Below are 27,855 nucleotides of genomic sequence, written 5' to 3' on the forward strand. Positions count from 1 at the left end.
CCGAGTTTCATGAACATCATCGAGGATACTTGATCGGACTCGCCAAGTTCCCATATGAACTCGTCGAGTCCCTTGCAAATCTAACCTAAACAACTAATTTCACACTTCTAAGGCTCCAAAATACAGATCCATATCGTTTCCATGGTCCATTTCTATAAGTTAGAGACTTGATGGCTTTGCACACCTCAAATGGACCCAAACTCAAGTTGTAGCATCCTACTTCCATTAACATGACCATTGCTTGGACAAAAACGGGTTCAAGACCTCTTTTAATGGTTCTAGAGGCTAAATATCACAAGAAAAAGGGATTGCTTGGCATACAACGCATGGAGAATAACTTATCCTTCTCAAAGGGATCAAAAAGACCCATAAATCAACACTAAAAGAGATCTAAGGTATAGGTTATCAAGCTAAGAGCTTTTTACCTCAGAAGGTTGCCAAAGATGGATGAAATCCTGGATCTTGATCTTCCCCACAGGCTTGATGGCTCCAAGCTCTTCCAACTCGCTTCTATATCACAAAAACACTCTCAAAACCTCAATAAACTCTCAATGATGAAGCTCACAACGAATTAAAGTTTTTGAGGACAGGGAGGCCAGTAAGGGAGGCCTAAAAGGGGTTAAGTGGCTTAAATAGGGTGCAAAGCCCCGAAAGTAGGGTTTCCTCCTGACAGACCTACTTATCGAGTCAAGGATTCGACTGGCCGAGTAGATCATTTAAATTCCCGCATCCAATCTGGCATCTACTCGACAAGTTAGGGCTACCAACTCATTGAGTAGCTTTTACAAATTAATATTAAATGAACTGATGCGTACCATGAACGGGGCGTTACCACTTCGTCATTGTCGTTTGACACTCGAAAACATCTCATTAAACTTCATCACCACTTTGTTTATATTTCTCCACTTTGAGTAAATTTGCTCATTTTCTGGTAGTCTCCAAGATTCATCCCCGTAAAAAAACGCCGTGAAATTTTCCAGAAAAAAGTTTGACAATCTTGGTTGTTACCGACCACCTAATCTTCAGAAACATCCACCCACACATGAGCTAATGCATTTTCTTCGGCCGATGTCCGTTTCCTTGAAGCCGCCTTTCCACTTTTTTGGTTGTGATCGAATCTCTTCCGACTCCGATTCTGTTTCGGGTACGACATCGGGTTCTCCTTGAGTTTTGAATTGGGTTTGGAAATTCTTTGGGGAGTCAGGAATATTGTCAAATGGGTTGAAGTCGTTTTCCATACGAGATTTGAGTTGGGATGGGGAATTCATTAGATGTTGGTTTTGAAGTTGAAGTTGTCTCTGAAATTGAAGTTGGTTTTGGAGTTGAGGTTGGTTTTGGTATTGAGATTAAATTTGGGCTTGAAATAGGTAGTAAACACCACCAAATTGTAAATTTAGAGTTGAATAAATATGCTGATAGTTTTGGTTTTGAACGAAATTTGGTGAATAATGTGATATTGGGTTTGTGTTTTGGGTGTTTCTTTTGGTATTTTTTTGAGCTTTTGGGTTGGAAGGAGAATCCATTTTTTTCACAAAAATTATGTTCTTTGGGTGAAAAAATGAAAAAGATAAAGTGGGATGAAGTATGGTATGTAAAAGTATTTATATATGATAAAAAGATGGTATTTTTTGATTTTTTTTTTTTTGAAAATAACAAGCATTTTGACCAAGACTGATGTTCAAAAAAGAAAATATAAACCTCCAACCACCTTTCTCTCTCATCGGTACATTTCCACCAAGTTGGCAAGCCGAGTCCTCGGCCGGTGTTTGCCGAGGTAACTTAGTGGCTCACTTAGACCACTCCATGCAGTCTAACAAACTTAAATTTCATTGTAATGTATTATATAGTGTTTACGGAATGCTAGAAACAACAAGGTCTTTAAAGGCATATCTCCCTAGTCCCTCCCGTTCCAATGTGGTGGATTTTATAATTTCTCCTTTCATTTACTTGGATCAAATACGGGGTGAAATGAGAAATTGTAGTTGGATAGATCGGATGCTTTCTCCTTTTATATTGTTAATTTCATTGTAGTGCTCTACTTTTTCTTGTGTCCTAGCACCTTGCTAGGTAGCCCGGTGTTTATTTATATACTATTTCATTTTCTGTTATCAAAAAAAAAAAAACAAACAAACTTAAATTATATAATCTATATCGACTAATATGGAATATCATTTTTTTTATCAATAGGAGAACATTTTTAGATCAAGAGTGTGAAAAGAAGTCAGGTGAGTTGTGAAGTCTTCGCTTTTATCAAACCATAAAGTACTTCATTTGTTTCGTGGCAACATTTCCTGCATGCTTCCATCATAACTCTATCATCTTCTTTTATTTCAAAATCTCAATCGTTTTTGTCACTTAACTTAGTAACTTAGGCACGTTCTCCTTTTTCATTTGTTGTATTTGTTAACGTAGTTTTTGTTTGAAGATTTATTATTTTTTGTCAAAAAACCAAACACTTATTTATTTTTAATATATCTATTCAACTCGTATATGACAACGCAAAACACGATAAAAATCTTATGTTTGAGTTTTTTTACTATCATCTTCAATTTTCTTTAAAAGGTGTTTGTAACAAGTACCAGAAGACGTTGCTTGGGTTGATTCTATGTAACAACATATTAAAACATTAAAACTACAGGAATTAAGATGCAAAAAATGTACGAAAAACAACAAATTGATAGAAAATGTTTGAGGCTTGTGTTTATTACGGTATCCTAAAAGCAAAATCGTCTATTATCCGGTGCTTTGTCCCAAGTTACAACGAGATTAGAAATCAACTAAGACTTGTATTTAATAAAATACTCTTAAAACAAATTCGTTTTTTAATGGGTGTTTGTTTTTCAATAGGAAAATGATGCAAGGGCCATACTATGTATTTCGACTATACTCTTTCAGTCCCTAAAGTTTTTTTTTTCGTGCTTTTTAAGGGAATAAACTATTTTTTGTCAAGTCGATTTGGTGATTCTTTTACAAAATGAAAGGGTAAGTTGGTTACCCCTTTTCCATATAGATCTCTCTCCCTCTCACTCTCTCGATTAGGAACCACCGTACAACTCATCTTCACCAACTATGGCTCTTCCCCCACCAAAAGCCACCATCCGTTCATCATGGCCACCATCGTCTCCGACGGCTTCCATGGTGCTTGATTCTACAATTTTCACAGGATGAAGCTAATGAATATCAAACCCAAACAAACTCAAATCAAAATTACCATGTAATCAAAACCAAACAAAATCAAATTCAAAATATTGAAAATCAAAACCTGATGAAAATCCTTATTCCAAAATCAAAATCAAAGCTAAAAATCAAGTCCTAATGAAAATCCAGATTCCAAATGAAAAATCAAAACATGGTGAAGATCCCAATTCCAAAGCAACCATTGGTTCAAAGCAACTAATGGTTTTAATATCTCAATTCCAAAATCAAAACCAAAGCCGAAAATCAAAATCAAACATGAGGAGTTGGTCTCGAGGAAGCGACCATCGATTCCAAAGCAACCTGAGTCCACTTGAACACATCGAACACCCATGAATACCCATGAATGCCCACTTCAAAATTCAGAGTGCTCAATCGATGAGATGATAAAAATAAGGGATGACAGAAGAATCCATGAATACCCATTTCAGAAAAAGCCTCTCATCCTCATCTCTCTCGTCATGAAAAGCCTCCACCGCTCTATAGATTCCAATTCTTGATCTAGAAATCATCAACGATGGGTTCTAATATGAGTAACAGAGACAATTCTTGGTTAGTAACGAAGACGAGTCGTAATCTCCTTCCTTCATCCATATCTATCTTCCACAAAGGTTGTGGTGGTGTTGATCTATGATAGTGAAAGGAAGTCAAGATTGTGGTCTTTACTGATGGGGAATGATTCGGGTCTATGATGGGCATATGAAAAATAAGATGAAGGCATATTATGGAGAACTAGTCTTGAGAATAGAGGCACGAGCATGGTGACGTAGGATTATTGTGACAAAAGTTTGGTGGGGGTTGTAATAGTGAATCTACCTAAATCGATGCAGGTTTTAAAGTTGGGCAGAAGGAAAATCAACGAGAGAGAGAGAGAGAGAGAGATAGAGAGAGAGAGAGAGAGATGGGTGGGCCCCATGTTTTATTATTCTTTTTTTACTAAAAAATGTCAAATCGTATAGAGAGTGAAGCCACAACTTTAAGTGCTTACATGGCTTATGTAACCCAGTATATTAGGTCGCAGTGACCAAAAAAGCAGGTCGACATCAACTTTGTTTCCTTAAAGGGAAAGAAAATAACTTAACGGACTGAAAGGGTAAAGTCGAAATATATAGTAGGGTCGTTGCATCATTTTCCCTTTTTTAATATACAACACTTAAAAGTGGTTCTTTAAAACTGTTAGACCTAACAAAGGTCTGAGTTTGCCTTGATAGCAGCAAGAAAAACATAAATTAATCACAAGAGTAAAGCAAAAAGGTCCCTGAAGTTTAAGTTTTCTAGTCAACTGGTGGTGTATTTATATATGTGGGATGCACATGTTAGTTCAGTGAACCAAATCCATTTAGTTCACATTTGAACCCCAATCCTGCACACAAGAAGAGCCTAGGTCTTATAAGCATTACATGGCTTAGAGGACTTCCTACTTATAAACCCATATTTATTTATTTTTCATCCACTTACATGGGATGACTATAAACTCACTTAACATGCATATTTTCCCAATTGATCCAACTATTTTACTTAAAGATTACATTATCATTCATCGATTTCATTATAGATATATAAGATACCGAAACAATGTATTATGGAGTAGAAAACAAACAACTTTTATCCATTTTAATAATATTTATGGTTCGATATTCATATTCAAAAAAATTTCATTTTTTAAAATTGGTTAAAATAAGGAGAAATGACTTAAAAGGTAAGATATTTTTCATTTTGTACACATTCAGTCATGATTTTTTTTGTGTAACTCCCTTTGTCATGTATTTTATTTTTCAGTCCATGAAGTTATTATAATTTGCATTTTTGCCACTTACGCTGGATGTACTAGCCTTGTACGTTGGGCGTAAGTCTTCCAGGAATTCAAGACAGAGGAGGGGGTACGTTGGGCATACCTATGAATACGCCAAGTGTACTCACGAAGATGCTAAACCCCTAATTTTAGGGTGTGATCCTTATTTAATTATCTTATCCTTCCTTTGGATATTCTCTCAGCCAACCTCCCCTCCCTCTAAACCCTAGAATGAAACCCTACCATGTGTATGAGAGATTTAAAGCTTGAAAAGTGAATCCTTTGTGTTTGGTGCTAGGAATAAGATCATTCATGAAGTGGTGATGCTCACTAGCTTGTAGATCCAGAAACTTCATCCTCTTATGCAAGTTTTCAAGATATAAAGTTCAAATCTTGGAGCTTGTTTATATATATATATATATATATATATATATATATATATATATATATATTGAATAGATCTTGTTTAGTCTTCATTTTGGTTCTTTTTGTCCCAAATCTTGGATCTTTATGTGTATGGAGTACTCTAGAGCTATTACTTCGTCCTTTCAAACATTTTAAGATGTCTTGAGTTATAAAAATGCTAGTTTGGTCATTTCCTTTCTTCCATGCAAGATTTGTGTAGGTTTTTATGAAGTAAAATTTATTGGTATTGAGTTTTAGCTCCTTATAGCCATGCAAAGGATTAAAGTCTGAGACTTTATGGATTAATACGTTATTTCGGGGCAAGATCTGAATGATGAGAGATTTGTGAAGGATAAAATGGTATTTTACTCAAAGTGTGGAATCACTTGACTTGGGCTTAGTAGTGTGTGTGTGTGTGTGTGTGTGTGAATACCTTAATTATTAATTAAGGTTAAATGGTGTATTTAATTAGGCAAAGTCTAGTTTCGGTAGGTCGAGTGTGAGTTCTATTAGTCATCAATGCCAGGTGAGTATCCTCACTTATTCTTACCTGTATGGTAGAATAGATGTATATATGCATGTGATGACCAGTTGGGTCTAAGTGCTATTACTATGTATGTTTATATGTTTTGAGACTTCGGGTAGTCTCCTGGGTTGTTGATAACCCACGGGGTGTGCTGTTTGCCTATTGAGACTTCGGGTAGTCTCCAAGGTTGCTGATAACTCATACTTGTTTTATGTGTTGTGTTGTATGTGATATCTTGGGGAACTCACTAAAATTTGGGCTTATAGTTTTTGACTAATGTGTTTCAAGTACTTTTGAGGATCGTAGGAAAGCGAAAGCTTGATTGTACACATTCGCTTGGAGATTTTGTTACTGGATAGTTTGGGACACTCTGATATTTTGATGTGAAATTGTATTTGACATTATGACTTTTTCTAGGATGGTTTTTTTTTTTTTATGAAAACTGTTTTTCTTTGGATTTTAAAATTAAAATTTTGGTTTGAAAATTTGGATGTTACATTTTGTCCACATTTGCTCATTAAACTTGATATATTGTACACACTTCATCACTATTATCGATTGATCCAATATTTGCTGACATGGATACCTATTTGGATCATAATTTAAAAAAAAAATGCCATGCATGGATCGTCCCTTACTTCTCTTGCTTATAACACGGATAAAACCCTCAAAATCAGTCAAAATTAGTCTAATTCTAGGTAATCCGTTCAGAAAAGAAGATGTTGACGGGTTCATCTAGCTCCATCGCAGACAAGGAGGATCTTTGTGATTGTTGACTCCCAGTTCAAAATTCGCACATCCAAGACTAAAGTGTGCCCTAACAAAAAGTTCAAAGTTTCCCCCAATTCCCTGGGATCTTGTTGATTATCGACGGGTTCATCTCGATTGTACACATCCGCTTGGAGAATTTGTTATTGGATATTTGGGACACTCTGATATTTTGATGTGGAACTGTATTTGACATTATGACTTTTTCTAGGATGGTTTTTATTAAAGCTGTTTTTCTATGGATTTTAAAATGAAAATTTTAGTTTGAAAATTTGGATGTTACAAGTTGGTATTAGAGCCATGGTTTGAGGGTTTTGGATGAACTCTAGGGTAATTCCAAACTAAAACTAAGGATTTGAAGATTTTCATAAAAAAATTTCAAAGAAAAAAAATTTACAGGAGAAAAAACCAATGAAGGAGTGTATACAATCAACCAGAGATTGAGCGGTAGTTTCCAAAAATATCTCTATTTATTTTATGAGTATTGTAGAGCTGGTGTATTATGAACTGATAGAACTACATGCTAGTCGTAGGCTAAGGTTCCTATAGGAAAAGTGTGATAGGCTGTCGACATGGGGACGTGGATGAATCTAGACCTGAGACGTGGAAGCAATGGGGCTGGATCTACGAAGCTCGACTTGCACGACGTGCATCTTGTTGGTGCACGACGCACAATTATCCAACTATAAATACCCTTAGAAAGCTTCTTATTTCTCACACATTTCAAACTCACTCTCTCTCAAACATTCTCCTTGCTTTTAGTCCGAATTTTTCGAACTTCTGAATCTTTTTAGCTAGACTCTGGGATAGCTAGATGCTCGACTAGTAGAAGCTCTCGGTTTGGAGTTCTACCAGTGAAATCTCTCGGTTTTTGCTAAAACATCTATAAGTTAAGCTACACACTTTTTCTTTCAGTGTAACTTATATTTATAGTCATAAGTCATCATTATGAACCTATAAATATGTAACGTCCCAAAATTTAAGACCAAAAAAATTTTATTTTTATAATAATATAACCATCATCCAAAACATTTTCATAAAAACCCATAATGAAATCAAAGTATGTCAACAATAATTTAGTTACACTAGAGTCAAACAAAATGCAGAACAATATGGTGTGTGCGGTGTGATCATCTCGAGCACTTCTCATTCGATCCGAAAATACCTGAAATATAAACTGAAAACCGTAAGAATGAAGCTTAGTGAGTTCCCCAAGATACCTTATACCATACATATCAAAAATATAATGGGCCATTACGAACACCCATCGGGCCCCGCCCGACATCGAGCCCCGCTCGGAACAGATCTGTCAATAATATGAGATGACCCCACCTCATCATATTCATCAGGCCTCGCCTGGCATCGGACCCCATCTGAAATTCATAAAGACACATAAAACACATGTAAGAATCATTAAGATAAATAGCATACAGTACACTCATCAGTCCCCGCCTGGCATCGGACCCCGCCCGTTATACATATCACATAATATACATGAAAGAGTTACATAAACAACTAGCATCCTAATCATAATATACCATGGGCCGGAATTGGTTCCTTCGAGCTGCCAAGCACAGTGAAGAAACTCACCCCAAGCTGTTAAATTTCTTAGATAAAAGCTCGGACCGTTGATCCAGAAAATCCTCGCGCTAACCAATCAAATAAACCCAATCAATAAGTTGGTCCCTAAACCAAAACTATGAATCTCATTCAGTTGTCCAACTTCCATGGTAAAAGACCATTTTACCCTTTCCTCACTTGGCCCAATAACCAAAGCCCAACCGAATACCTCTAAAAGCCCAATATAGCCCAAGATCCTAAATGACACCCAAAGCCCAATATGGGCCCAATCCAAGAAGGCATAATGCCAAACAATAGCCCAAAGTCCAGAAATGATCTAATACCAAAGAAATTTAAGGTCCAAGCCCAATCAATACAAATCCCAAATAATCCAAGCCAAATCAATGAGCGTACACACTGCGTATGCGATTGTTCTAGAAACAAGGCTCGCACCCAGTACGTCTAGTGTACTCAGGATTACGCCCATCATACCGGCCTGACTCCAAGTACTTACTCAAAAGTCTTAACCACTTAAGAACTTAACATCCAATCCTTAAATTAACATCATATTAATGCCTTAAACCATAAAATCAAAGACTTTAAGCGTTTTCATGGCTAAAAACACCCCAAAGTCCAAATATATCCTTTAAACTCCAGTAAGAAGAACATCATCCTTACATGGTTAATCTAAACCCATCAAGTTATCTATCATCCCAAGCCGTTCGAGTAGACTATACTCCCAAACAAGGCTTAAAGGACCCAAAAATGCACAAATATGACCCTAAACTAGATCTATCATAAGGAACCATCAGGTTAGGAGCTTTATACCTCAAATAGCTTGCAAAGTTGATGAAGGTCCTGGATCTCCAAGCTCCAAGTCCACCAAAGCTTCACCACCAAGCTTCATTTCCTTCAAGGGACCCAAAACCACTTTAAAATAACACAATGGCTCAAAAATACTCAAATAAGGCTAGAGTTTCATTTTTAGGGTTTGGAGAAGTGGAGTCTGACCATAAGATGCTTCCATGCCAACATAATTTGATTAAATAGGGCACAAAACCTAAAAACTAGGGTTTTCCCCTACTTAGTGTATGGCCAACATACGTGGGAGCCTCTGTGTCCAACCATCGAGCCAGTACGCCCAGCGTACTCATAGAGTACATTCAACATACTCAGCTAGGGACCAAAATGAAAAGTTTACAAATAAGGGTTAAAAGGAGCATACCTAAAAATTGCAAATGTTACAACATAAGATTTATCAGTAATTCCATTTCGTTATACTGATTGATCTAATTACGGGAAAGGTGTCTAGAATGGTCACGTTGGCTTAGTTGTTGCATTTCAGAAAAGATATTATGCAGAAATGATTCTACCTACCAACTATCCTGCCTGGTTAATCCTTACTTGATATATCTTGATCTACATATTAGGATTAGTGAGTAATCTAGAATATAACTATTACAGTCACTAGGATTACGAACTAGACTAAGACTTAGTACTCAATACGTCTATGTCATTTCAAAGTAAGAAGCGAGGCGTTGCCGAAATCGTCAGTCATCCACTTTTCCAAGCGAGTGCATAATCACTTTCATCTTACACATAGTTATAAAGTATCTAAACAATTAAATGTTATATGTGCTTATTATCTGTAACCAAAATGTGCTATGTTAGATGGAATATTATAAGATGAATTTTATATGATTTACCATATATGTATTTTCTTACCTATAATTAGGTATAAATAGTTAATGAGGGTTAAATAAAATAGAGAAGGAGATAGGTGATGAAAGATGAAAACAATAATAGGCCTTGACTTACTAAGACTTAAGTACTAGGTGAGGTAATCATCTAACAGATTATAGATGACAATCACACACTATTCTAGACATTCTAGTGGAACGCTAGCAAGTTCACAACCTGTAGGTGTTTTTGAGCTATGTATTGACCAGATGTACTCTAAAACCTATTGACATGTATATTGAGAGGATTCCCTAAAATAATGTTGTCAATAAAGAAGATGATCCATAGCATAAATCCTTAGGAATGAATATAAGAAACCTACTGACAAGTATCACGGAGGAATTCATGAACTAGTACTTTCAGCATAGATGATCCTTATGGCAGATCCTTAGAAATAAAGAAAATAGTGTGATGGGAAATTGGGTTAATTGTTTGATAATTAAACATATTAACTATATTATTTTATCCTTGTAGGTTGAAAACCCTATGTACTCACCATGTTTACCAACCTGACTCACTCAGTTTATTGTATCACAGGTAGCGGTACAAATCTACATGCATAATGAGAGATTCAAGGTGATGTAAATTGTTAGTATAAGATATTGCAAGGCCTGTCTATGCTTATATTTTGTATCAGTTATGACATTCCAAAAACTTTTGTAAATCAACAAAAAAAAACATTTCTTTAGAAATACTTTTACGGAACCGTGAAATTGGGGATGTCACAGAGCAATTGAGTAGTAAATAGTTGTTCTAGTTAAATGAAGGGTATAAGAGAATAATTATATGCAATAGCCACATAATTAATTTCGTATTTTCTTAAAATATCATACCCTAAATCACTGACTTAACCTAGTTTCACATAAGAATTCATTACGTACAATATAACAAGTTGACAAATCTACAAAAATGGTTCATGTGGTATGTCGAAAATTTCTACTTTGATCCAAAAAAGTTTTGACTAGCACCACTGGTCAAAAACTTTCATTTTGTTGCGATTGTGGTTCATTTTATTACAGTAATATTTAAGTTGACATATTTACCCTTAGTATTTTTTTTTACTATTTTCTTTTATTAATTTTAATATTTTTTTATTAAAATAAATATAAAAGAAAAGACAAAATGTAGTCACCCCTCATCCCTTTTATCCGTGCATCACTTAACACCACCATCACCATCACCTATCAGCAACATCACAACCCCTACAACCGGAAGCCGTCGTCATAGAAGAAGTGAAACGAAGAGACACATATGGAATTAGGTTTGCCAACCCTAAACCACCTCAGACATATAAGAGAGACATAGAATGACAATAGAGTTTGCTATGACATGCGCCAACGCTAGGGTTTGCTATAAGAGGTGGCTACGACAGTGGGTTTTCGGCACCAACAAATTGTATGATATATGTTCGTTACCCGAGCTCCAGCAAGAGGTTTAATTTTCAGATCTGAAGGTTTCCTATCGTCACCGCCAGAGTTACATCAAGAGAAAGATAAAGAGGGAGAATGACGATGACATTTATGGAGTGAACCCCGTAAATTGTTTGGGTAGAAGATGAAAGATCTGGCTTCGAAGGGTGCGAAGAGGCGACGTTTCAGCAAACCGATCCAGAGACCGATGACCTTTATGATTTTGTCATAAGGAGGAGGCGACGCTTCGACAAGAAAGGTGGCGTTCCGGAAAACAAATTCGGAGACCGACAATGCTTTCTCACTCTTCTTCAAAACAAATGGTATGATATGAATGTAAATGTATTATTGTAAAACAATATGATAATATCTTTTGAAAAGATGTGATTTTAAATAACATTAACAAGTTGATGATAAGAACATGAACTTTGGTTTATGACTTATATTTAGCAACTTTTAAATCATTTTTTTGTTTTGAACTTGTATGATAATGAACTACTTATAATATTTACTTTTTGTTTCAATGACTAAGAATCATTATGCATTAACGAAACTAAAAAAATGATGTAACTCGGTTACTCGTTTCCGGAAGCGGTTCTAAAAATTTAAGAACCATCTAGACCCGTTCCAATTCCTGTTTTAACTTCACAGGAACCGCTGGTTTCGGTTTTGGCGCAATGAAGCGGGTACTCAGCCATGCTCATATCTAGGGAAGAGTAGTAGTAGTAGTAGTAGAGAGAGAGAGAGTTGATAATAAGTTTTTTTTGTCATTTTAAAAAGATTGACCAAACATGAAAATCAAAGTTTTGGATCAATGGTGCAGTCGAAACATTTTTGGGATAAATCGCTAAAAATGATAACAATTAAAAAAAAATCAGCAAACAAAAATATCATTTTTTTTCCTTAAAATAACGATAAAGTTGATCAACAAATTATCGATTATCAATTTATCATGAGATGAAAAATAATTCGTTAAGTTGGTGGGCGAGTTTTGAAATAAGCCAAGCTTTAATAATCATGCATGATGCAACTATGGAAACCCTTATCCCCACCACTGTATATAATGCCAAAATGGGGGCAGCTCCGCTATTAATGTCCCTCTTATCTTAACCTACATCCACCACTCCGACAGGCCGCCCTCCCTCCCTCACCCCCCCACCTGACTCATTTCATTAACCACCCAAAAACTTCTCAATTAACCATAGCCACCGACCACTACCCTGTTCTTTCTCTTTTCTCTCGGAGGACAGCAAATTTTCGATTTTTTCAAAAAAAGAGGTACAGATTCATTGTTTTGCTGTTGAACCTCGTTGTGGGTTTCTGTGATTTCATCTTGTTTCCCACAAATCGTCAAGAAAAAAACAAAACTATCTTTTGGTTAATGGTGAAACATAGTTCCAGTGAACAAAGCTTTTTGCTCCTTGGGATAACCAATCTTCCAGCTTTTCACACCCAGATCTGCTTTTTATCTTATTCTAATCTTGTTTTACCTTTTAAAAACTGTAGCGACGTTCTTGTTCTTCGAATAACCTTGTTGAAGTGAGAGAGACCCCTTTCCAAGAAGAAGAATTTCGATGGGTATTTGTCTGAGCGCTAGAGTCAAAGCTGAGAGCCCCTGTCACACAGGTACACTTTCAAGTTTCAATTTCTTTGTTAACGATGATAAACCAGCAATAATCTAATTGCATCTATTTAAAGGTTTACGATAATTTAACTTTCCCCAATTCCCTTTTCCGGGAATCTGAATATACCAATTAAAAAACGACACAGATGACAGAAGTTGCAGTTAGAATGTTCCGAAAAGGGAATCAATCAATCAATCGTCTAATTTATGGTATTGTATCCATAATTCAGGGGTAAGTTCAAGAAATGTAAGTACGGATGGAAATGGAATTAGCACTTCCTTTAGCAGCAAGGTCTCATCGGTTCCTCCGACTCCCCGGAGTGAAGGAGAAATATTGCAATCAACGAATCTGAAGAGCTTTAGCTACTCCGATCTTAAAACAGCGACCAGAAATTTCCGGCCAGATAGCGTTTTGGGAGAAGGCGGTTTTGGTTCCGTTTTCAAAGGGTGGATCGATGAGCAGTCGTTGGTCGCTACAAAGCCGGGAACCGGAATTGTGATCGCCGTTAAAAGACTCAATCAAGAAAGCTTTCAAGGTCACAGGGAGTGGCTGGTGAGCTGAGCCTCCTTTCTAATTACTAATTACTCTCTTTCTTATTCTTATTCAAATGAATCGTTTTTTTTTTAATGGGATCGGATTTTTGTGTTGTTTTTGTAGGCGGAAGTGAATTATTTGGGCCAATTTTCTCACCCGAATCTTGTGAATTTGATTGGATATTGTTTGGAAGATGAACATCGGCTTCTGGTTTACGAATTCATGCCACGTGGCAGCTTGGAAAATCATTTATTCAGGAGTGAGTTTTATGATTCTCTTTTAATTAATTAATTAGTAGTAGTAGTAGTAAAGACTAAAGATGCTTTTTAAGAGATGATTCATGGGTTTCTGATGATTCTTGTTTTTGATAGGAGGATCTTACTTTCAACCACTTTCATGGAGCCTTCGTTTAAAGGTTGCTCTTGGAGCCGCTAAAGGACTTGCTTTTCTTCATAATGCCGAAAACAAAGTGATTTATCGGGATTTCAAGACTTCTAATGTTTTGCTTGATTCAGTAAGTGGTCTTGATTTGAATTTAGATCTTTTACATTTCTTGTTTAACGCAAACCAAACCAACGTATTCTCATTATTTAACATGATATGATATCAGAGCTAACTTAAATTAACATACATGTTTTCTCAAGGTCTTGGGCTTCTAGAATTATAAATCAAAGACTCCACATATTTAAAAGTCATCCAAATGGTGTTTTTTGGTATTCTTGGATAAAAAGGATCAAGGACTCCATATATCTAACAATCTAATTGTTTCATTTCATATAGGACTATAATGCGAAGCTCTCGGATTTTGGTCTAGCCAAGGATGGACCAACCGGAGATAAAAGTCATGTCTCAACCAGGATCATGGGGACCTACGGATACGCAGCTCCCGAATATTTAGCAACGGGTACATCTCAAAATAGCAATCAACTTCCAATTTTTAACAAAATTTGATGCTTATATATTTCACATTTTCCAACAATTGTAGGCCATTTAACCGCAAGAAGTGATGTATATAGCTTCGGTGTGGTCCTTCTTGAAATGTTATCAGGCCGAAGGGCCGTAGACAAAAACCGGCCCACAGGCGAACACAGTCTAGTTGAATGGGCCAAACCGTACCTTCCCCACAAACGTAAACTCTTTCGTGTCCTTGATAACCGCCTCGAAGGGCAATACACGTTAGACGGGGCCCACGCGGCTGCAAATTTGGCCCTACGATGTGTCTCAATGGACCCACGGTTTAGACCTAGCATGGCTGAGGTGGTTAAAGAGCTAGAACTACTTCAAGATCCAAAAGGAATGACACGGATACGAAGACATTCTACTAATGAAACACAAACACGGAGATTGGTCCCACGTGAGGGTGTTGATGGTCATAAGTCGGGTCCCACGGGTTACCCGAGACCTTCGGTTTCTGCTATTTATAGTAAGTGAGTTGGTGAAGGATATGTTTGAATTGGTATTGAATTTGGCTGAATGGTGTATAGTTGTTTTTGGGTTTAACCTTGTTTGAGAAGAAAGCATAGTGGTTGAGATCCAATTTGGAGTTTGAGTTTGTATTTAAGCAAAGCTTGTGTGCTTGTGCCTTGTAGGATACAATACAACTTTAGTTTATTTGGAAATTTAGCTTTTTTCCACATTTAGGGATATCCGATGCCCGGTGGTTATTTGATATTAAATAATCAGAATCAAACAATTAATCATAATAAAAAGGGGTTGTAAAAAGTGGTGTTTAGATGTGATGCTTATAATTTTGTTTATAGGTTAGTTTGAATGTTTGATAAATCTTAAAACAAAATCATTAAAAGTAAAATTCTTAATCGTATGTATTGTTGATTGACTTAAGTTTAATATGAAAATTTATTTCTGTTATAACAATAATATTCAATATTATTAAAAAATATTGTTGTTTATGATTTTAAAAGTTCTATTTTCATAAGATAAATAGCTTTAAATATATATATATATATATATATATATATATATATATATATATATATATATATATATATATATATATATATATATATATATATATATATATATATATATTTTCTTTTCCTTTATAAAAAGGTTTTGTTGAAGAAGTTTTAAAATTGGAGATGAAACAAAAGTAGTAGTGTCTTTTCTTTTCCTTTATATAATTTTTTTTGTCGCATACATTCGTAAACTTATTATTTAACTTCAAATAATCAGATAAACATTATTATAATCACTTTATTTAAACACTAGAAGATAATTTTGTACAGGTACGGCTTGAAATTGTAATAATCAACATTCCTAATTTTTATGATCACATGATGAGGTGTATATTTAGATTTTTATGATCACATGATGCGGATTGTAGATAGTTGATTGGTACCAATGGAATTGATTGGTTTCAATGGGATAGAAAGCACTTGGTAAGTATGGTCGACTAGTTGAAGGCCACAGTACCCTGCTTTCTTTGATATACCTTTCTATCTTATATAAAAGGTCAAAACTAAGTTTTTTATTTTTATTTTATTATTATTATTTTTTTGTACGTAAAATTGAAATGATATTCCTTTAAAATTGAAATGATATTTATTCTCTCTCTGTGTGTAACATCCCAAAAATACAGGTCAAAAATTTTATTTTTAAATAAGCTAATATAAAACCATTTGTAATAAAACCGTCAATAATAACGTCTCATGTCAAAACCAAAGTGTCAATCATAAAACACAATATCATAAAACCATCTCAGAGTGTAATCCCAAGGATCTCATGTGTATAAATCATAGTGTGATGCGCTGCGATCAAGCCGGCTCCTTTCCTTTGAAAATAAAGCACCTGAAATCAAAACTGTAAACCGTAAGCACGAAGCTTAGTGAGTTCCCCCATCATACCACATAATGTCTATCCCTCGGTATCTTTCAATCGGTATCTATCTGACATAACTGGGAGCTGGACTCCCCTTCAGTATCTTTCAACCGGTACTCAGGAACTAACCTTCCCTTCGGTATCTTTCAACCGGTAACCGGGACCTAACCTCCCCTTCGGTATCTTTCAACCGGTAACTGGGAGCTAACCTCCCCTTCGATATCTTTCAACCGGTAACCGGGAGCTAACCTCCCCTTCGGTATCTTTCAACTGGTATCCGGGGACTATTTCACCCCCTACCACTACCACATAATAACATGTCATAAACATATTGGTTCCATGATAACATAATATAAACATACTGAATCACATAATGGCATATCATAACCATACTAGCCACATAATAACATATCATAAACATACTGCTCACATAATGGCATATCATAACCATACAGGTCAAATAATAACATATCATAAACATACTGCTAGGCATGCATGGGTTCTGTCCACCCCTTCGATATCTTTCAACCGGTAACCGTTTTCGATATCTTTCAACCGGTAACCGGCTTCGGTATCTTTCAACCGGTAACTGGGGACTATTGCACCTCTACTACTACTACTAACACATATCTCATAACATCCCAGCATAATAAGCATATCAAATAATGGAAACCAGATAATTATCACAAAGACAATCATCTCAAACATAATCACCCACTGGTGGGCCGACATTGATGCCTTAGACCCACCCCTACTGGAAGGTAACTCACCTAACAATGCTGAAGTCTCGTAGACACAATCCCAGCTGCTGGATGACAGATTCCGATATTAATGTCCCTCTTATCTTAACCTACATCCACCACTCCAACAGGCCGCCCTCCCTCCCTCCCTCACCCCCACCTGACTCATTTGATTAACCACCCAAAAACTTCTCAATTAACCATAGCCACTAACCACTACCCTGTTCTTTCTCTTTTCTCTCGGAGGACAGCAAATTTTTGATTTTTTCAAAAAAAAGAGGTACAGATTCATTGTTTTGCTGTTGAACCTCGTTGTGGGTTTGTGTGATTTCATCTTGTTTCCCACAAATCGTCAAGAAAAAAACTATTTTTTTCATCAAATCGTTACGTGGTTAATGGTGAAACATAGTTCCAGTGAACAAAGCTTTTTGCTCCTTGGGATAACCAATCTTCCAACTTTTCACACCCAGGTCTGCTTTTTATCTTATTCTAATCTTCTTTTACCTTTTAAAAACTGTAGCGAGGTTCTTGTTCTTCGAATAACCTTGTTGAAGTGACAGAGACCCCTTTCCAAGAAGAAAATTTTCGATGGGTATTTGTCTGAGTGCTAGAATCAAAGCTGAGAGCCCCTGTCACACAGGTACACTTTCAAGTTTCAATTTCTTTGTTAACGACGATAAACAAGCAATAATTTAATTGAATCTATTTAAAGTTTACGATAATTTAACTTTCCCCAATTCCCTTTTCTGGGAATCTGAATATACCAATTAAAAAACAACACAGATGACAGAAGTTGCAGTTAGAATGTTTCGAAAAGGGAATCAATCAATCAATTGTCTAATTTTTTTTTTTTTTTTTTTTTTTTTGTCCGTAAAATTGAAATGATATTTTTGTCCTTTAATATTATTCTTTTATATATATATATATATATATATATATATATATATATATATATATATATTGTTTTTATTTTAATTCGTTGTTAATTTAAAAATAAAAGAAAATTAAAAGAACAATATAAAAAAGGCCCACCCCACCCAATGGTATCTCCCCCCCCCCCCCCCCCCCCTCTCTCTCTATATATGATAATTTCTTTCGATTAGATATGAGAGATCGAAATGGTCAGATCTTCATGTAACTCGTAAAGAATTTATCATTTATATTCGTTTATAAATCAGAAGAAAGGAAGAGATCCAACAAAGTAACACTAAATCCCCACATTGACATTCATTCAGTAAGCAGTTCTTGAAAATAATGAAGAATTCAAGAACCTCCTTCCCTGTATCTAAATCATTAATGAACAGGGCATACATTTCCCCCTTTTTATTGATGCTATTAATTCATTTTACCTACTTCAAAACATATGCCATCATTGGTGAAAAGGAGAAGGGAAGAGATGAAGTCAACAATATGAGTCACAACTGAGAGTAGGAATTAATAAATTTTAGCTCCAAAGAAAACCCTAAGAATCTGCAATGTTCTAGCTATTCATTTCGTGCTCTCCATACAGATCAGATGAACAAGTTAACAACTGATTAATTCCTTTTCTTGCATTCGAAATCTGGAAAGAAAAAACATATTACATCAAGGATAAAAGAGGATCATTGATGAAGGATGTCAAGATAAATCCACCAGGTTGAATCTGGTATCGACTCTTCCACCACCAGCATCGACCCTCTTCGGTTTTCCATTTTTCTCTATGGGTTAATTTTATCTTTCAAGCTATCATCTACACAAACGCATTTATGATGACGGACAATAAGAAGTGAAGTGATTCTGAATAGATTTTGAGTTGATTATGTTTAGGTCTGATTGAAGAGGGAGTCAGGGGATGATGATGGGAGTTACGATGATGGTGTAACGCTCGGTTCCCTAGTATGCGTTTAATTTAATTATTTATTTATCTTGAAAGAAGGACCTAGTGAGTTAGTAGCCCTAACTTGTCGAGTAGAAGGCAGGCTATGCGTGGAGTTTAAGTTGTCTACTCGGCGAGTCAAGTCCCTAACTCGGTGAGTAGCTCACTCAGGGTGAAACCATAATTTCAGGATTTTGCACCCTATTTAAATACCTTAATCCCACCCCTTATCCTTATTTGCAACCTCCTTGTCCCAAACCCTCAACTACGAAACCCTAGAGTGCTTTTTTGACTGTGTGAGCCACTTTTGAGTGTTATTTGTGCCTTTTGAAGCTTGTGGAAGAAGAAGAAGTTAGAGGACTCAAGAGGAACACAATAGATCCAGAAATTTCATCCCTTTAGCTACATTTTTTGGTAATAAAGCCTCAAACTTTATCATTCTCGTCTTAGATCTATTTATGACCTCTTTTTGTGGGTTTTTGGTCCAAGATTTGCTAACTTGTGAGTAAGGATCGACCCAAGAGTTGCTCTTCTAGATCTAGTGCCTGGAGAGGCTTTGAGGACATAAACGTGTAAACTTTATACCCTTAGAGTCCACATGCAAGTGCTAAAGAAGTATTTATGGCATTTTGAGCTCAAAAAGGCCATTCATGGAAGAAAGCTTGAGATTTTTCGTGGTTATCTGATAGCTAGACCCTAGATCTAGGTTTGCATGCGTGGATTTGAGATTCTAAGGCTTTTGGACAAGATCCATGTCCTAAAGGAATTAGGGCTTTGTCTAAACCCTTTAAGAAGAGTTATGAATGTGTAAAGTTGGAAAGTTTATCCTTAGAAAGGTCATTCCAGTGAGCAAACGGACTAAGGACCTTGGATCTAGAAGATAGGGGCTTAATCTATTAAGATGGCTAAACAGACAGAAGGACTCGTCGAGTCCATAAGGGAACTCAACGAGTCGAGTCGTGTTGTCTCGATTTCAGTTTATAGTAGAACTCGACGAGACTATAGAGAGACTCGACGAGTTGATTCGCCAAGTCACGACTAAGCAGCTCGATAGGAATCGACGAGTCGGGGGAATGACTCGGCGAGCTGACTCGCGGTTCCACGATTTTTGAGTTATAGAACCCGGCGAGTTGAAAGGTTGAGTCGGTGAGTTGGTCAACCAGGTTGATTTTGACCAGAGCGTTGAATTCGACCATGGGTAAAATGGTTATTTTACCCTTAGATGGATTTTCAGTTTTCTTACTAAGTATTATTATATAGAGTTAGACGGGGAGTCGTGGGAGCAGCCAGTAGAGATTCCTCACTCAAGAGATCAACATCCAGTTTGAGAAGTGAGTCTTCCTCCAGTAGGAACGGGTTGAAGGCACCAATGCCGGCCCGTTTATGTATGTTAGCATGTGTCGGACTTTGGTTCAATGTCGGGGCTAGCCCGATGTAGAGTATGTGTTCCGGACTTCGGGTCGATGTTGGGGAGGTCCCGAGAAGTAGTTATGTATACTTGATGTATTTGTGATTCATGCATGTTATGTGTTATGTGTTTCGAGCCTAGGCTCAATGTCGGGGTAAGCCCGATATATGCTAGTTATATGTTATGTGTTATGTGTACCGGGCTTCGGCCCGATACCGGGGTAAGCCCGATGTATGTTATATGTTATGTTATGTGTTTATGATATATGTTGTGCAGTGTGTATGCCGGGGTAAGCCCGATGTCGGGGCAAGCCCGATGCCAGGCGGGGCCCGATGCCAGATGTGGTCTGGCGCTAGGGTGAGCCCGATGCCGGACATGAGTCCAATGTCGGGTAAGCCGATGATGGGTCCGCCCCGATGCAGCTGGGAGTAGTCCCAAAGTTATGTTATTTGTTATATGTTATGTGTATGGTATGTGGTAGTTTGGGGAGCTCACTAAGCTTTGTGCTTACAATTTTCAGTTTGGTTTCAGGTACTTCAACTAGCAAAGGGAAGGGCTCGGGATGATTGCATGGCACACACCACAGTTTTTTTCTAGCCTGAGAGATTTACTCTGATAGTTGATATGAAACTTTGATATGTTGACAAATATTATGATATTTTGCAATACATGGTTTATGATTTTATATTATGGTGATGATATTAATGCTTTTAATAATGTTTTAAAAACAAAATTTTTGGACCGTATTTTTGGGATGTTTCAAGTTGGTATCAGAGCCTTGTTTTGAAGGATTCAGACACACTTTCGGGTGTGTCCGAACTCAAACTAAGGAATTAGTATAGAATTTTCAAAAGAAAAACCATTTTTATAAAAGGATTTTTGAGAAAAGAAAAGAATTTTAGAAAAAAGTAAAGGGAAAAAGGTGTGGTGCATGCAATTAGTCGAGGTCAAGTAAGTAATCCTAAATTACCCATACAAGACTATGTTATCATATGATTATCAGCTTTATGAGAACTGCATGCTAGATTAGGACTAAGTACCTAGGAATGATGACTTATGTGCCTGTTATATGTGTATCATCTTTATGAGAACTGCATGCTAGTACAAATTATTCAGTATGATAGCCTGAGTAGTATATACTTGATTATAGGAGTTCTAGTTATCTTTTGCAAACTAGTAAACAAATATGTTAATTTACATATTGTGAGGACTAAATAATTCCAGAAGGTTAGGTTTATCCTTATTTCGCAACTCTTGTTTGAGTCTAACCGTTGTAGGGTAGAACCTCTCATTCGAAGAATTATCTAGTCTTAGTGATATGTAATAGTATTCGCGGGCTAGTTAGGGGAAGATATCAGGGACTTCTTTTGCAGCTGATGGCGGAGAGTTGGATGGTAATTACCCTAGGGAAAGCCTAGGATGAGAGTAGCGCGTGAAGCAGTAGTAGTAGAAGGGACTTGGTGGAGTCAAGGCAGTTCTTGAGGAAAGTACGGATAGATGTGGAAGGTAGTATGGGCCCGTACTACTGAAAGCAGAGGATCCGTACTCGAATCAAGGAAGGCTGAGATGAATCTAGCTAACTTGTAGTGTATGCGATCCCTTGAGTTATGTTTAGTATCCTAATGTTTGTTATGATGTGTTTTTCAGAATAGTGGTTTTACGCCCTAGACCAACAGCTGGCAGTTCAGGTGCCGGTGAGGGATGAGGCTCAGGCTCTGGAGATGAGCAGCTAGACGAGCATACTAGGGAGTTTATCTCCTCAGAGATCACACACAACATATTAGACCAGACTCTTATGATCTTTGGGCACGATCAAGGAGGGCATTCTTGAGCTTTTGGACGAGAGATTGAGTGCTTCCCGCACAAGGGTAGCGACCATGATGGGGTCACGCACACTGACTTTCAGGGAGTTCAGAGCTTGTGGAGCTCCCAAATACCATGTGGCTCGGGACCCCATCGCGAGTACTAGATGGTTGGCAGATGTTAGCAATGCATTCCGCACAAGCAATTGTCCCGACGGGGGCAAGGTTAGACTTGCGTCTTGTATCCTGAAGGATAGGGCATGTGATTGATGGGAGGAGGTTGGCCATGACATGGGTGATGATGAAGCTCTTGATGCCATGACATGGAGTGATTTTACAACCCTGTTCAGGGCTGAGTTTGCACCCGTGATAGAGGTGCAACAGCTTGCCAGAGAGTTTCAGGAACTTGAGCAGACAACAGAGACAGTGGCGGAGGAGAGGGTCCTTTTCGTTCTGCAGTATGTGGTGGACAAGAAGATGAACAAGGCTTGGTATCATGATATGTTGCAGATTGATATCCACCAGTTTGTGAGCCTCTCCAGCTGCAAGACGCTGGAAGACATGACTGCTAGAGCTAGAGAGAGTTGGATGTAGAGATGGAGAGAAAGAGGAAACCCGAGGGGGGTCAGTCAGGGAGTTCGAGCAAGAAGCCCAACGTGTCAGATCACAGATCTCAGAGCCATCAGAGCCACGGTCATTGTGGAAAATGCGACACAATGCATGATGGAATGTGCAAGGCAGGGAGTTCGGCTGCTACAAGTACGGCCGAACTGGTCATATGTGTCGAGATTGCACACCCACTACCACCACCACGACAACATCAAATCTGATTTGCTTTCAGTGCAATAATAGGGGACACAAGTGGTCCTAGTTCTCGATTTTAGCATCAGCAGGGAAGGTGGCAACACCTTCTCCTGCTACATTGAGGATTACAGATAGCCGTCAGGATCGGGATGAGGCGCCTGTGGTGTGGAGCAGAGATTTTCATCTTACTGCAAAAAAGGCACGAGCAGCTCCTGACGTGGTGACATTATGTATATTTCTCTTATCTCTTTATTAATATTGTTTGTTACTTATGTTTATATGTTTTGTTATAGGATCATTCTTAGTGAACGGTATATCAGCTTTGGTATTGTTTGATTTGGGTGCCACCTGATCTTTTGTGTCGCTCGCGCTCAATAAGCGATTTGTAGGAGCTCCGAGGGAGCCGGATTGCCCATTTGATGTAGAGATAGCAGATGACAGGACTGTCAGGGTTACGAGGGTTCACAGAGGATGTACGCTACAGTTATTCGATCAGCAATTTTCAGTAGACATGGTTCCCATTCCCTTGCGTGGGAATAAGGTTATACTGGGTATGGATTGGTTGAGCCCCATTGGGGCAGTGATTGATGGTGAGCAACAGCTAGTGAGGGTTCTCACTCCTAGTGGGGGAGGGTAAGGGATCCAGGGCGAGAGGCCACACACACGGACCGGTGATCTGTTCAGCAACGAGGGCGAGGCGCCACATTCAGCAGGGTTGCACAAGATACATCGCCTATGTCATGGATATCCGGGGGAGCTGGATTACCCATTTGATGTAGAGATAGCATATGACAGGACCGTCTGGGTTACGAGGGTTCACAGAGGATGTACGCTACAGTTATTCGATCAATAATTTTCAGTAGACATGGTTCCTATTCCCTTGCGTGGGAATAAGGGTATAGTGGGTATGGATTGGTTGAGCCCCATTGGGGCAGTGATTGATGGTGACCAATAGCTAGTGAGGGTTCGCACTCCTAGTGGGGGAGGGTTAGGGATCCAGGGCGAGAGGCCACAGCACGGACTGGTGATCTGTTCAGCAGCGAGGGTGAGGCGCTACATTTAGAAGGGTTGCACAGGATACATCGCCTATGTCATGGATATTCGGGATAAGGTTAAGGCGACAATTGATGATGTACTGGTAGTGAGAGAGTACCTAGACGTATTCCCGAAGGATTTACCTGGGATACCTCCAGAGAGGCAGGTTGAGTTTAGGATAGACCTGGTCCCTAGTGCGGCTCCGATAGCCAAGGCACCGTATCGGTTGGCTTCTCCCGAGATGCAGGAGTTGTCTACATAGCTGCAATAGCTGTTAGGCATGGGTTTTATCAGGCCGAGTAGTTTACCATGGGGATCCCCGATCCTATTTTTGAAGAGAAGGACGGGTCACATCGCATGTGCATAGACTACTGGGAGCTGAATATAGTAATGGTAAAGAACCGTTACCCACTTCCAATGATAGATGATTTGTTTGATCAGATTTAGGGAGCATCTTGGTTCTTCAAGATTGATCTGCGGTCAGGGTATCACCAGATACGATTCAGGGACGATGACATGCATAAGACATCGTTTAGGAATAGCTATGGTCATTATAAGTTTATGGTGATGCCGTTTGGGCTCACCAATACTTCAACCGTGTTCATGGACCTTATGAACCGCGTATGCAGACCGATGCTGGATCGGTCTGTAATAGCCATCATTGATGACATCTTGGTTTACTCCAAGACTTAAGAGCAGCATAATGAGCACCTGAGGGAGGTGCTGGAGACACTGAGGAGGGACAAACTTTTTGCAAAGTTCTCCAAGTGTGAGTTCTGGTTGCACGAGGTGTAGTTCCTTGGGTATATTTTCAACCAGAAGGGTATTCTAGTTGATCCGGCCAAGATAGAGGTCGTGATGCAGTGGGAGATTCCAAGGTCCCCAACTGAGATTCGGAGTTTCCTGGGTCAAGTAGGGTATTACAGGAGATTTATTCATGACTTCTCCAAGATTGCAATTCCTTTGACCCGACTAACCAAGAAGTTAGTGGTTTTTCATTGGGGACCTGAGCAGCAGACATCCTTCGAGACGCTCAGGTAGCGGTTGTGCAAGGCACCGATTCTCACTCTTCCAGATGGTACAGATGATTTTGTAGTTTACTGTGATGCTTTGCTCATAGGCATGGGAGAAATGTTGATGCATCGAGTTCATGTGATAGCTTATGCTTCGTGACAACTGAAGCCTCACGAGACTAACTATCCGACACACAATTTAGAGTTGGGGGTTGCGGTGTTCACCCTCAAGGTTTGGTGGCATTACCTCTACGAGGACTGCTGTACCATTTACACGGACCACAAGAGCTTGAGGTACCTCATGGATCAGCCGAATCTGAACATGAGGCAGCATCGGTGGTTGGATGTGGTGAAGGACTATGATTGTGAGATCCTTTACCACTCGGGAAAGGCTAACGTAGTGGCCAACGCCCTGAGCTGCAAGGCAGTAGTGGACCCAATCAGAGACATCTGTCTTAGGATGACAATTATTACTCCATTGTTGGAGTAGATCCGAGAGGTGCAAGTTGAGGGCCTGAAGGAGGAGTGTCGTAAGTGCACGTAGATCATAGGTCAGGTGGCCTCCTTTGATTACGACAGTCGTGGATTGTTGACCTTGCATGGAAGGGTCTGGGTACTGTACTGGGGCGGAGTACGACATGTATTAATGGATGAGACCCACAAGTCCAGGTTCTCCATCCATCCTGGGGCGAAAAAGATGTACAGAGACCTTCAACCCGATTACTGGTGGCCCTGCATGAAGCGGGATGTAGCTTGGTATGTTGAAAGATGTCTGACCTACAGGAAGGTCAAAGCAGAGCACAAGAGGGCTCACGGAAAGATGAAGTCGTTATAGATCCCCGTATGGAAGTGGGAGGACATTACTTTGGATTTTATCACTAATCTTCCTGGGACCGTACATGGGGTCGATTCGATATCGCTCATAGTGGATCGGTTAACCAAGAGCGCTCACTTTATCTGGATCTAGGAGAGCATATCGGCCAAGAAGCTGACCGAGATTTATGTGCGAGAGGTAATGGCACATCATGGAGTGCCTATCTTAGTGGTGTCAGACCGAGATGTCCGTTTTACTTCCAGATTTTGGAAGCGGTTTCACGACGACATGGGTACTCGTCTCCACTTCATCACTGCTTTCCACCCCCAGACCGATGAGCATAGCGAGAGGATGATTCAGAATCTCGAGGAGATGTTTCGTGCATGTGGTTTGGATTTCAGTGGCAGTTGGGATACGTATATTCTGTTAGTGGAATTTTCTTATAACAAAAGTTCCCAAGCCAATATATATCGGCCTCCCTTCGAGATGCTCTACGGGAGGAAGTGTAGTTACCCGATCTGTTGGGGTGAGGTTGGTCAGAGGGTCAGGGGGAGTACAGATATGGTACTCAAGGCCACAGAGCAGATCCACCATGTCTGGAGCAGGCTCCAGATTGCTCAGAGTCAGCAGAAGAGTTACACCGACAAGCGACGTTCAGACTTAGAGTTTCAGGTGGGCGATATGGTCCTCCTTGAAGGGTGTTATCAGGTTCCAGAAGCGGGGCAAGCTGGGTCTCAGGTTTATTGGCCCTTTCAGAGTCATCGCCTAGGTGGGCAGGGTAGCGTATCGTTTGGATCTACCGGTGGAGCTCAGTCAGATTCACAACACTTTCCATGTTTCCCATCCATGGAAGTGCTTAGTGGATGACACAACAGTTATACCTTTAAAGGATATTCAGGTTAATGACAGTTTGAATTATATTGAGAGACCAGAGGTGATTCTAGATCGCATGATGAAGGATATGATGAACAAGAGGGTTGAGCTAGTGAAGGTGCAGTGACAACACCGTAAGGGTTCAGAGTGGACCTAGAAACCCAAGGAGGAGATGAGGGAGCACTACCCGGAGTTGTTTTCAGAGGCAGCAGATTTCGAGGACAAAGTCTATGACAAGTGGGGGAGAATTGTAACGTCCGGTTCCCTGGTACACATTTAATTTAATTATTTATTTATCTTGAAAGAAGGACTCGATGAGTTAGTAGCCCTAACTCGTAGAGTAGAAGGCAGGCTGTGTGTGGAGTTTAAGTTGTCTACTCGGTGAGTAGCTCACTCTGGGTGAAACCCTAATTTCAGGATTTTGCACCCTATTTAAATACCTTAATCCCCACCCCCTTAGCCTTATTTGAAGCCTCTTTGTCCCAAACCCTCAACTACGAAACCCTAGAGTGCTTTTTGACTGTATGAGCCACTTTTGAGTGTTATTTGTGCCTTTTGAAGCTTGTGGAAGAAGAAGAAGTTAGAGGACTCAAGAGGAAGACAGTAGATCCACAAGTTTCATCCCTTTAGCTGCATTTTTTGATAATAAAGCCTCAAACCTTATCATTTTCTTCTTAGATCTATTTATGACCTCTTTTGTGGGTTTTTGGTCCAAGATTTGCTAACTTGTGGGTAAGGATCAACCCAAGAGTTGCTCTTCCAGATCTAGTGCCTGGAGAGGCTGTGAGGACATAAAGGTGCAAACTTTATACCCTTAGAGTCCACATTCAAGTGCTAAAGGAGCATTTATGGCCTTTTGAGCTCAAAAAGGCCATGCACGGAAGCAAGCTTGAGATTTTTCGTGGTTATCTGATAGCTAGACCCTAGATCTAGGTTTGCATGCGTGGATTTGAGATTCTAAGGCTTTTGGACAAGATCCGTGTCCTAAAGGAATTAGGGCTTTGTCTAAACCCTTTAAGAAGAGTTATGAATGTGTAAAGTTGGAAAGTTTTATCCTTAGAAAGGTCATTCTAGTGAGAAAATGGACTAAGGACCTTGGATCTAGAAGATAGGTGCTTA

At 38.8% G+C, this 27,855-nt stretch overlaps 1 protein-coding gene across 1 annotated transcript; it reads left to right on the forward strand.

Moving 5' to 3' along the window:
* The first annotated feature begins 12,488 nt into the window (after positions 1-12,488).
* LOC145018151 (receptor-like cytoplasmic kinase 176) lies at positions 12,489-15,173 on the forward strand. Its single transcript, XM_078976058.1, has 7 exons — positions 12,489-12,673; positions 12,902-13,021; positions 13,250-13,572; positions 13,678-13,813; positions 13,926-14,068; positions 14,335-14,458; positions 14,540-15,173. Exons 2-7 carry the CDS (start codon positions 12,970-12,972, stop codon positions 14,983-14,985), a joined length of 1,224 nt encoding a protein of 407 aa, XP_078832184.1. The 5' UTR covers positions 12,489-12,673; positions 12,902-12,969; the 3' UTR covers positions 14,986-15,173.
* The last annotated feature ends 12,682 nt before the right edge of the window (positions 15,174-27,855 follow it).

This window comes from Lactuca saligna, chromosome 9, assembly GCF_052625555.1.
Source record: "Lactuca saligna cultivar CGN05327 chromosome 9, ASM5262555v1, whole genome shotgun sequence".
In the NCBI taxonomy this organism is placed as follows: domain Eukaryota; kingdom Viridiplantae; phylum Streptophyta; class Magnoliopsida; order Asterales; family Asteraceae; genus Lactuca; species Lactuca saligna.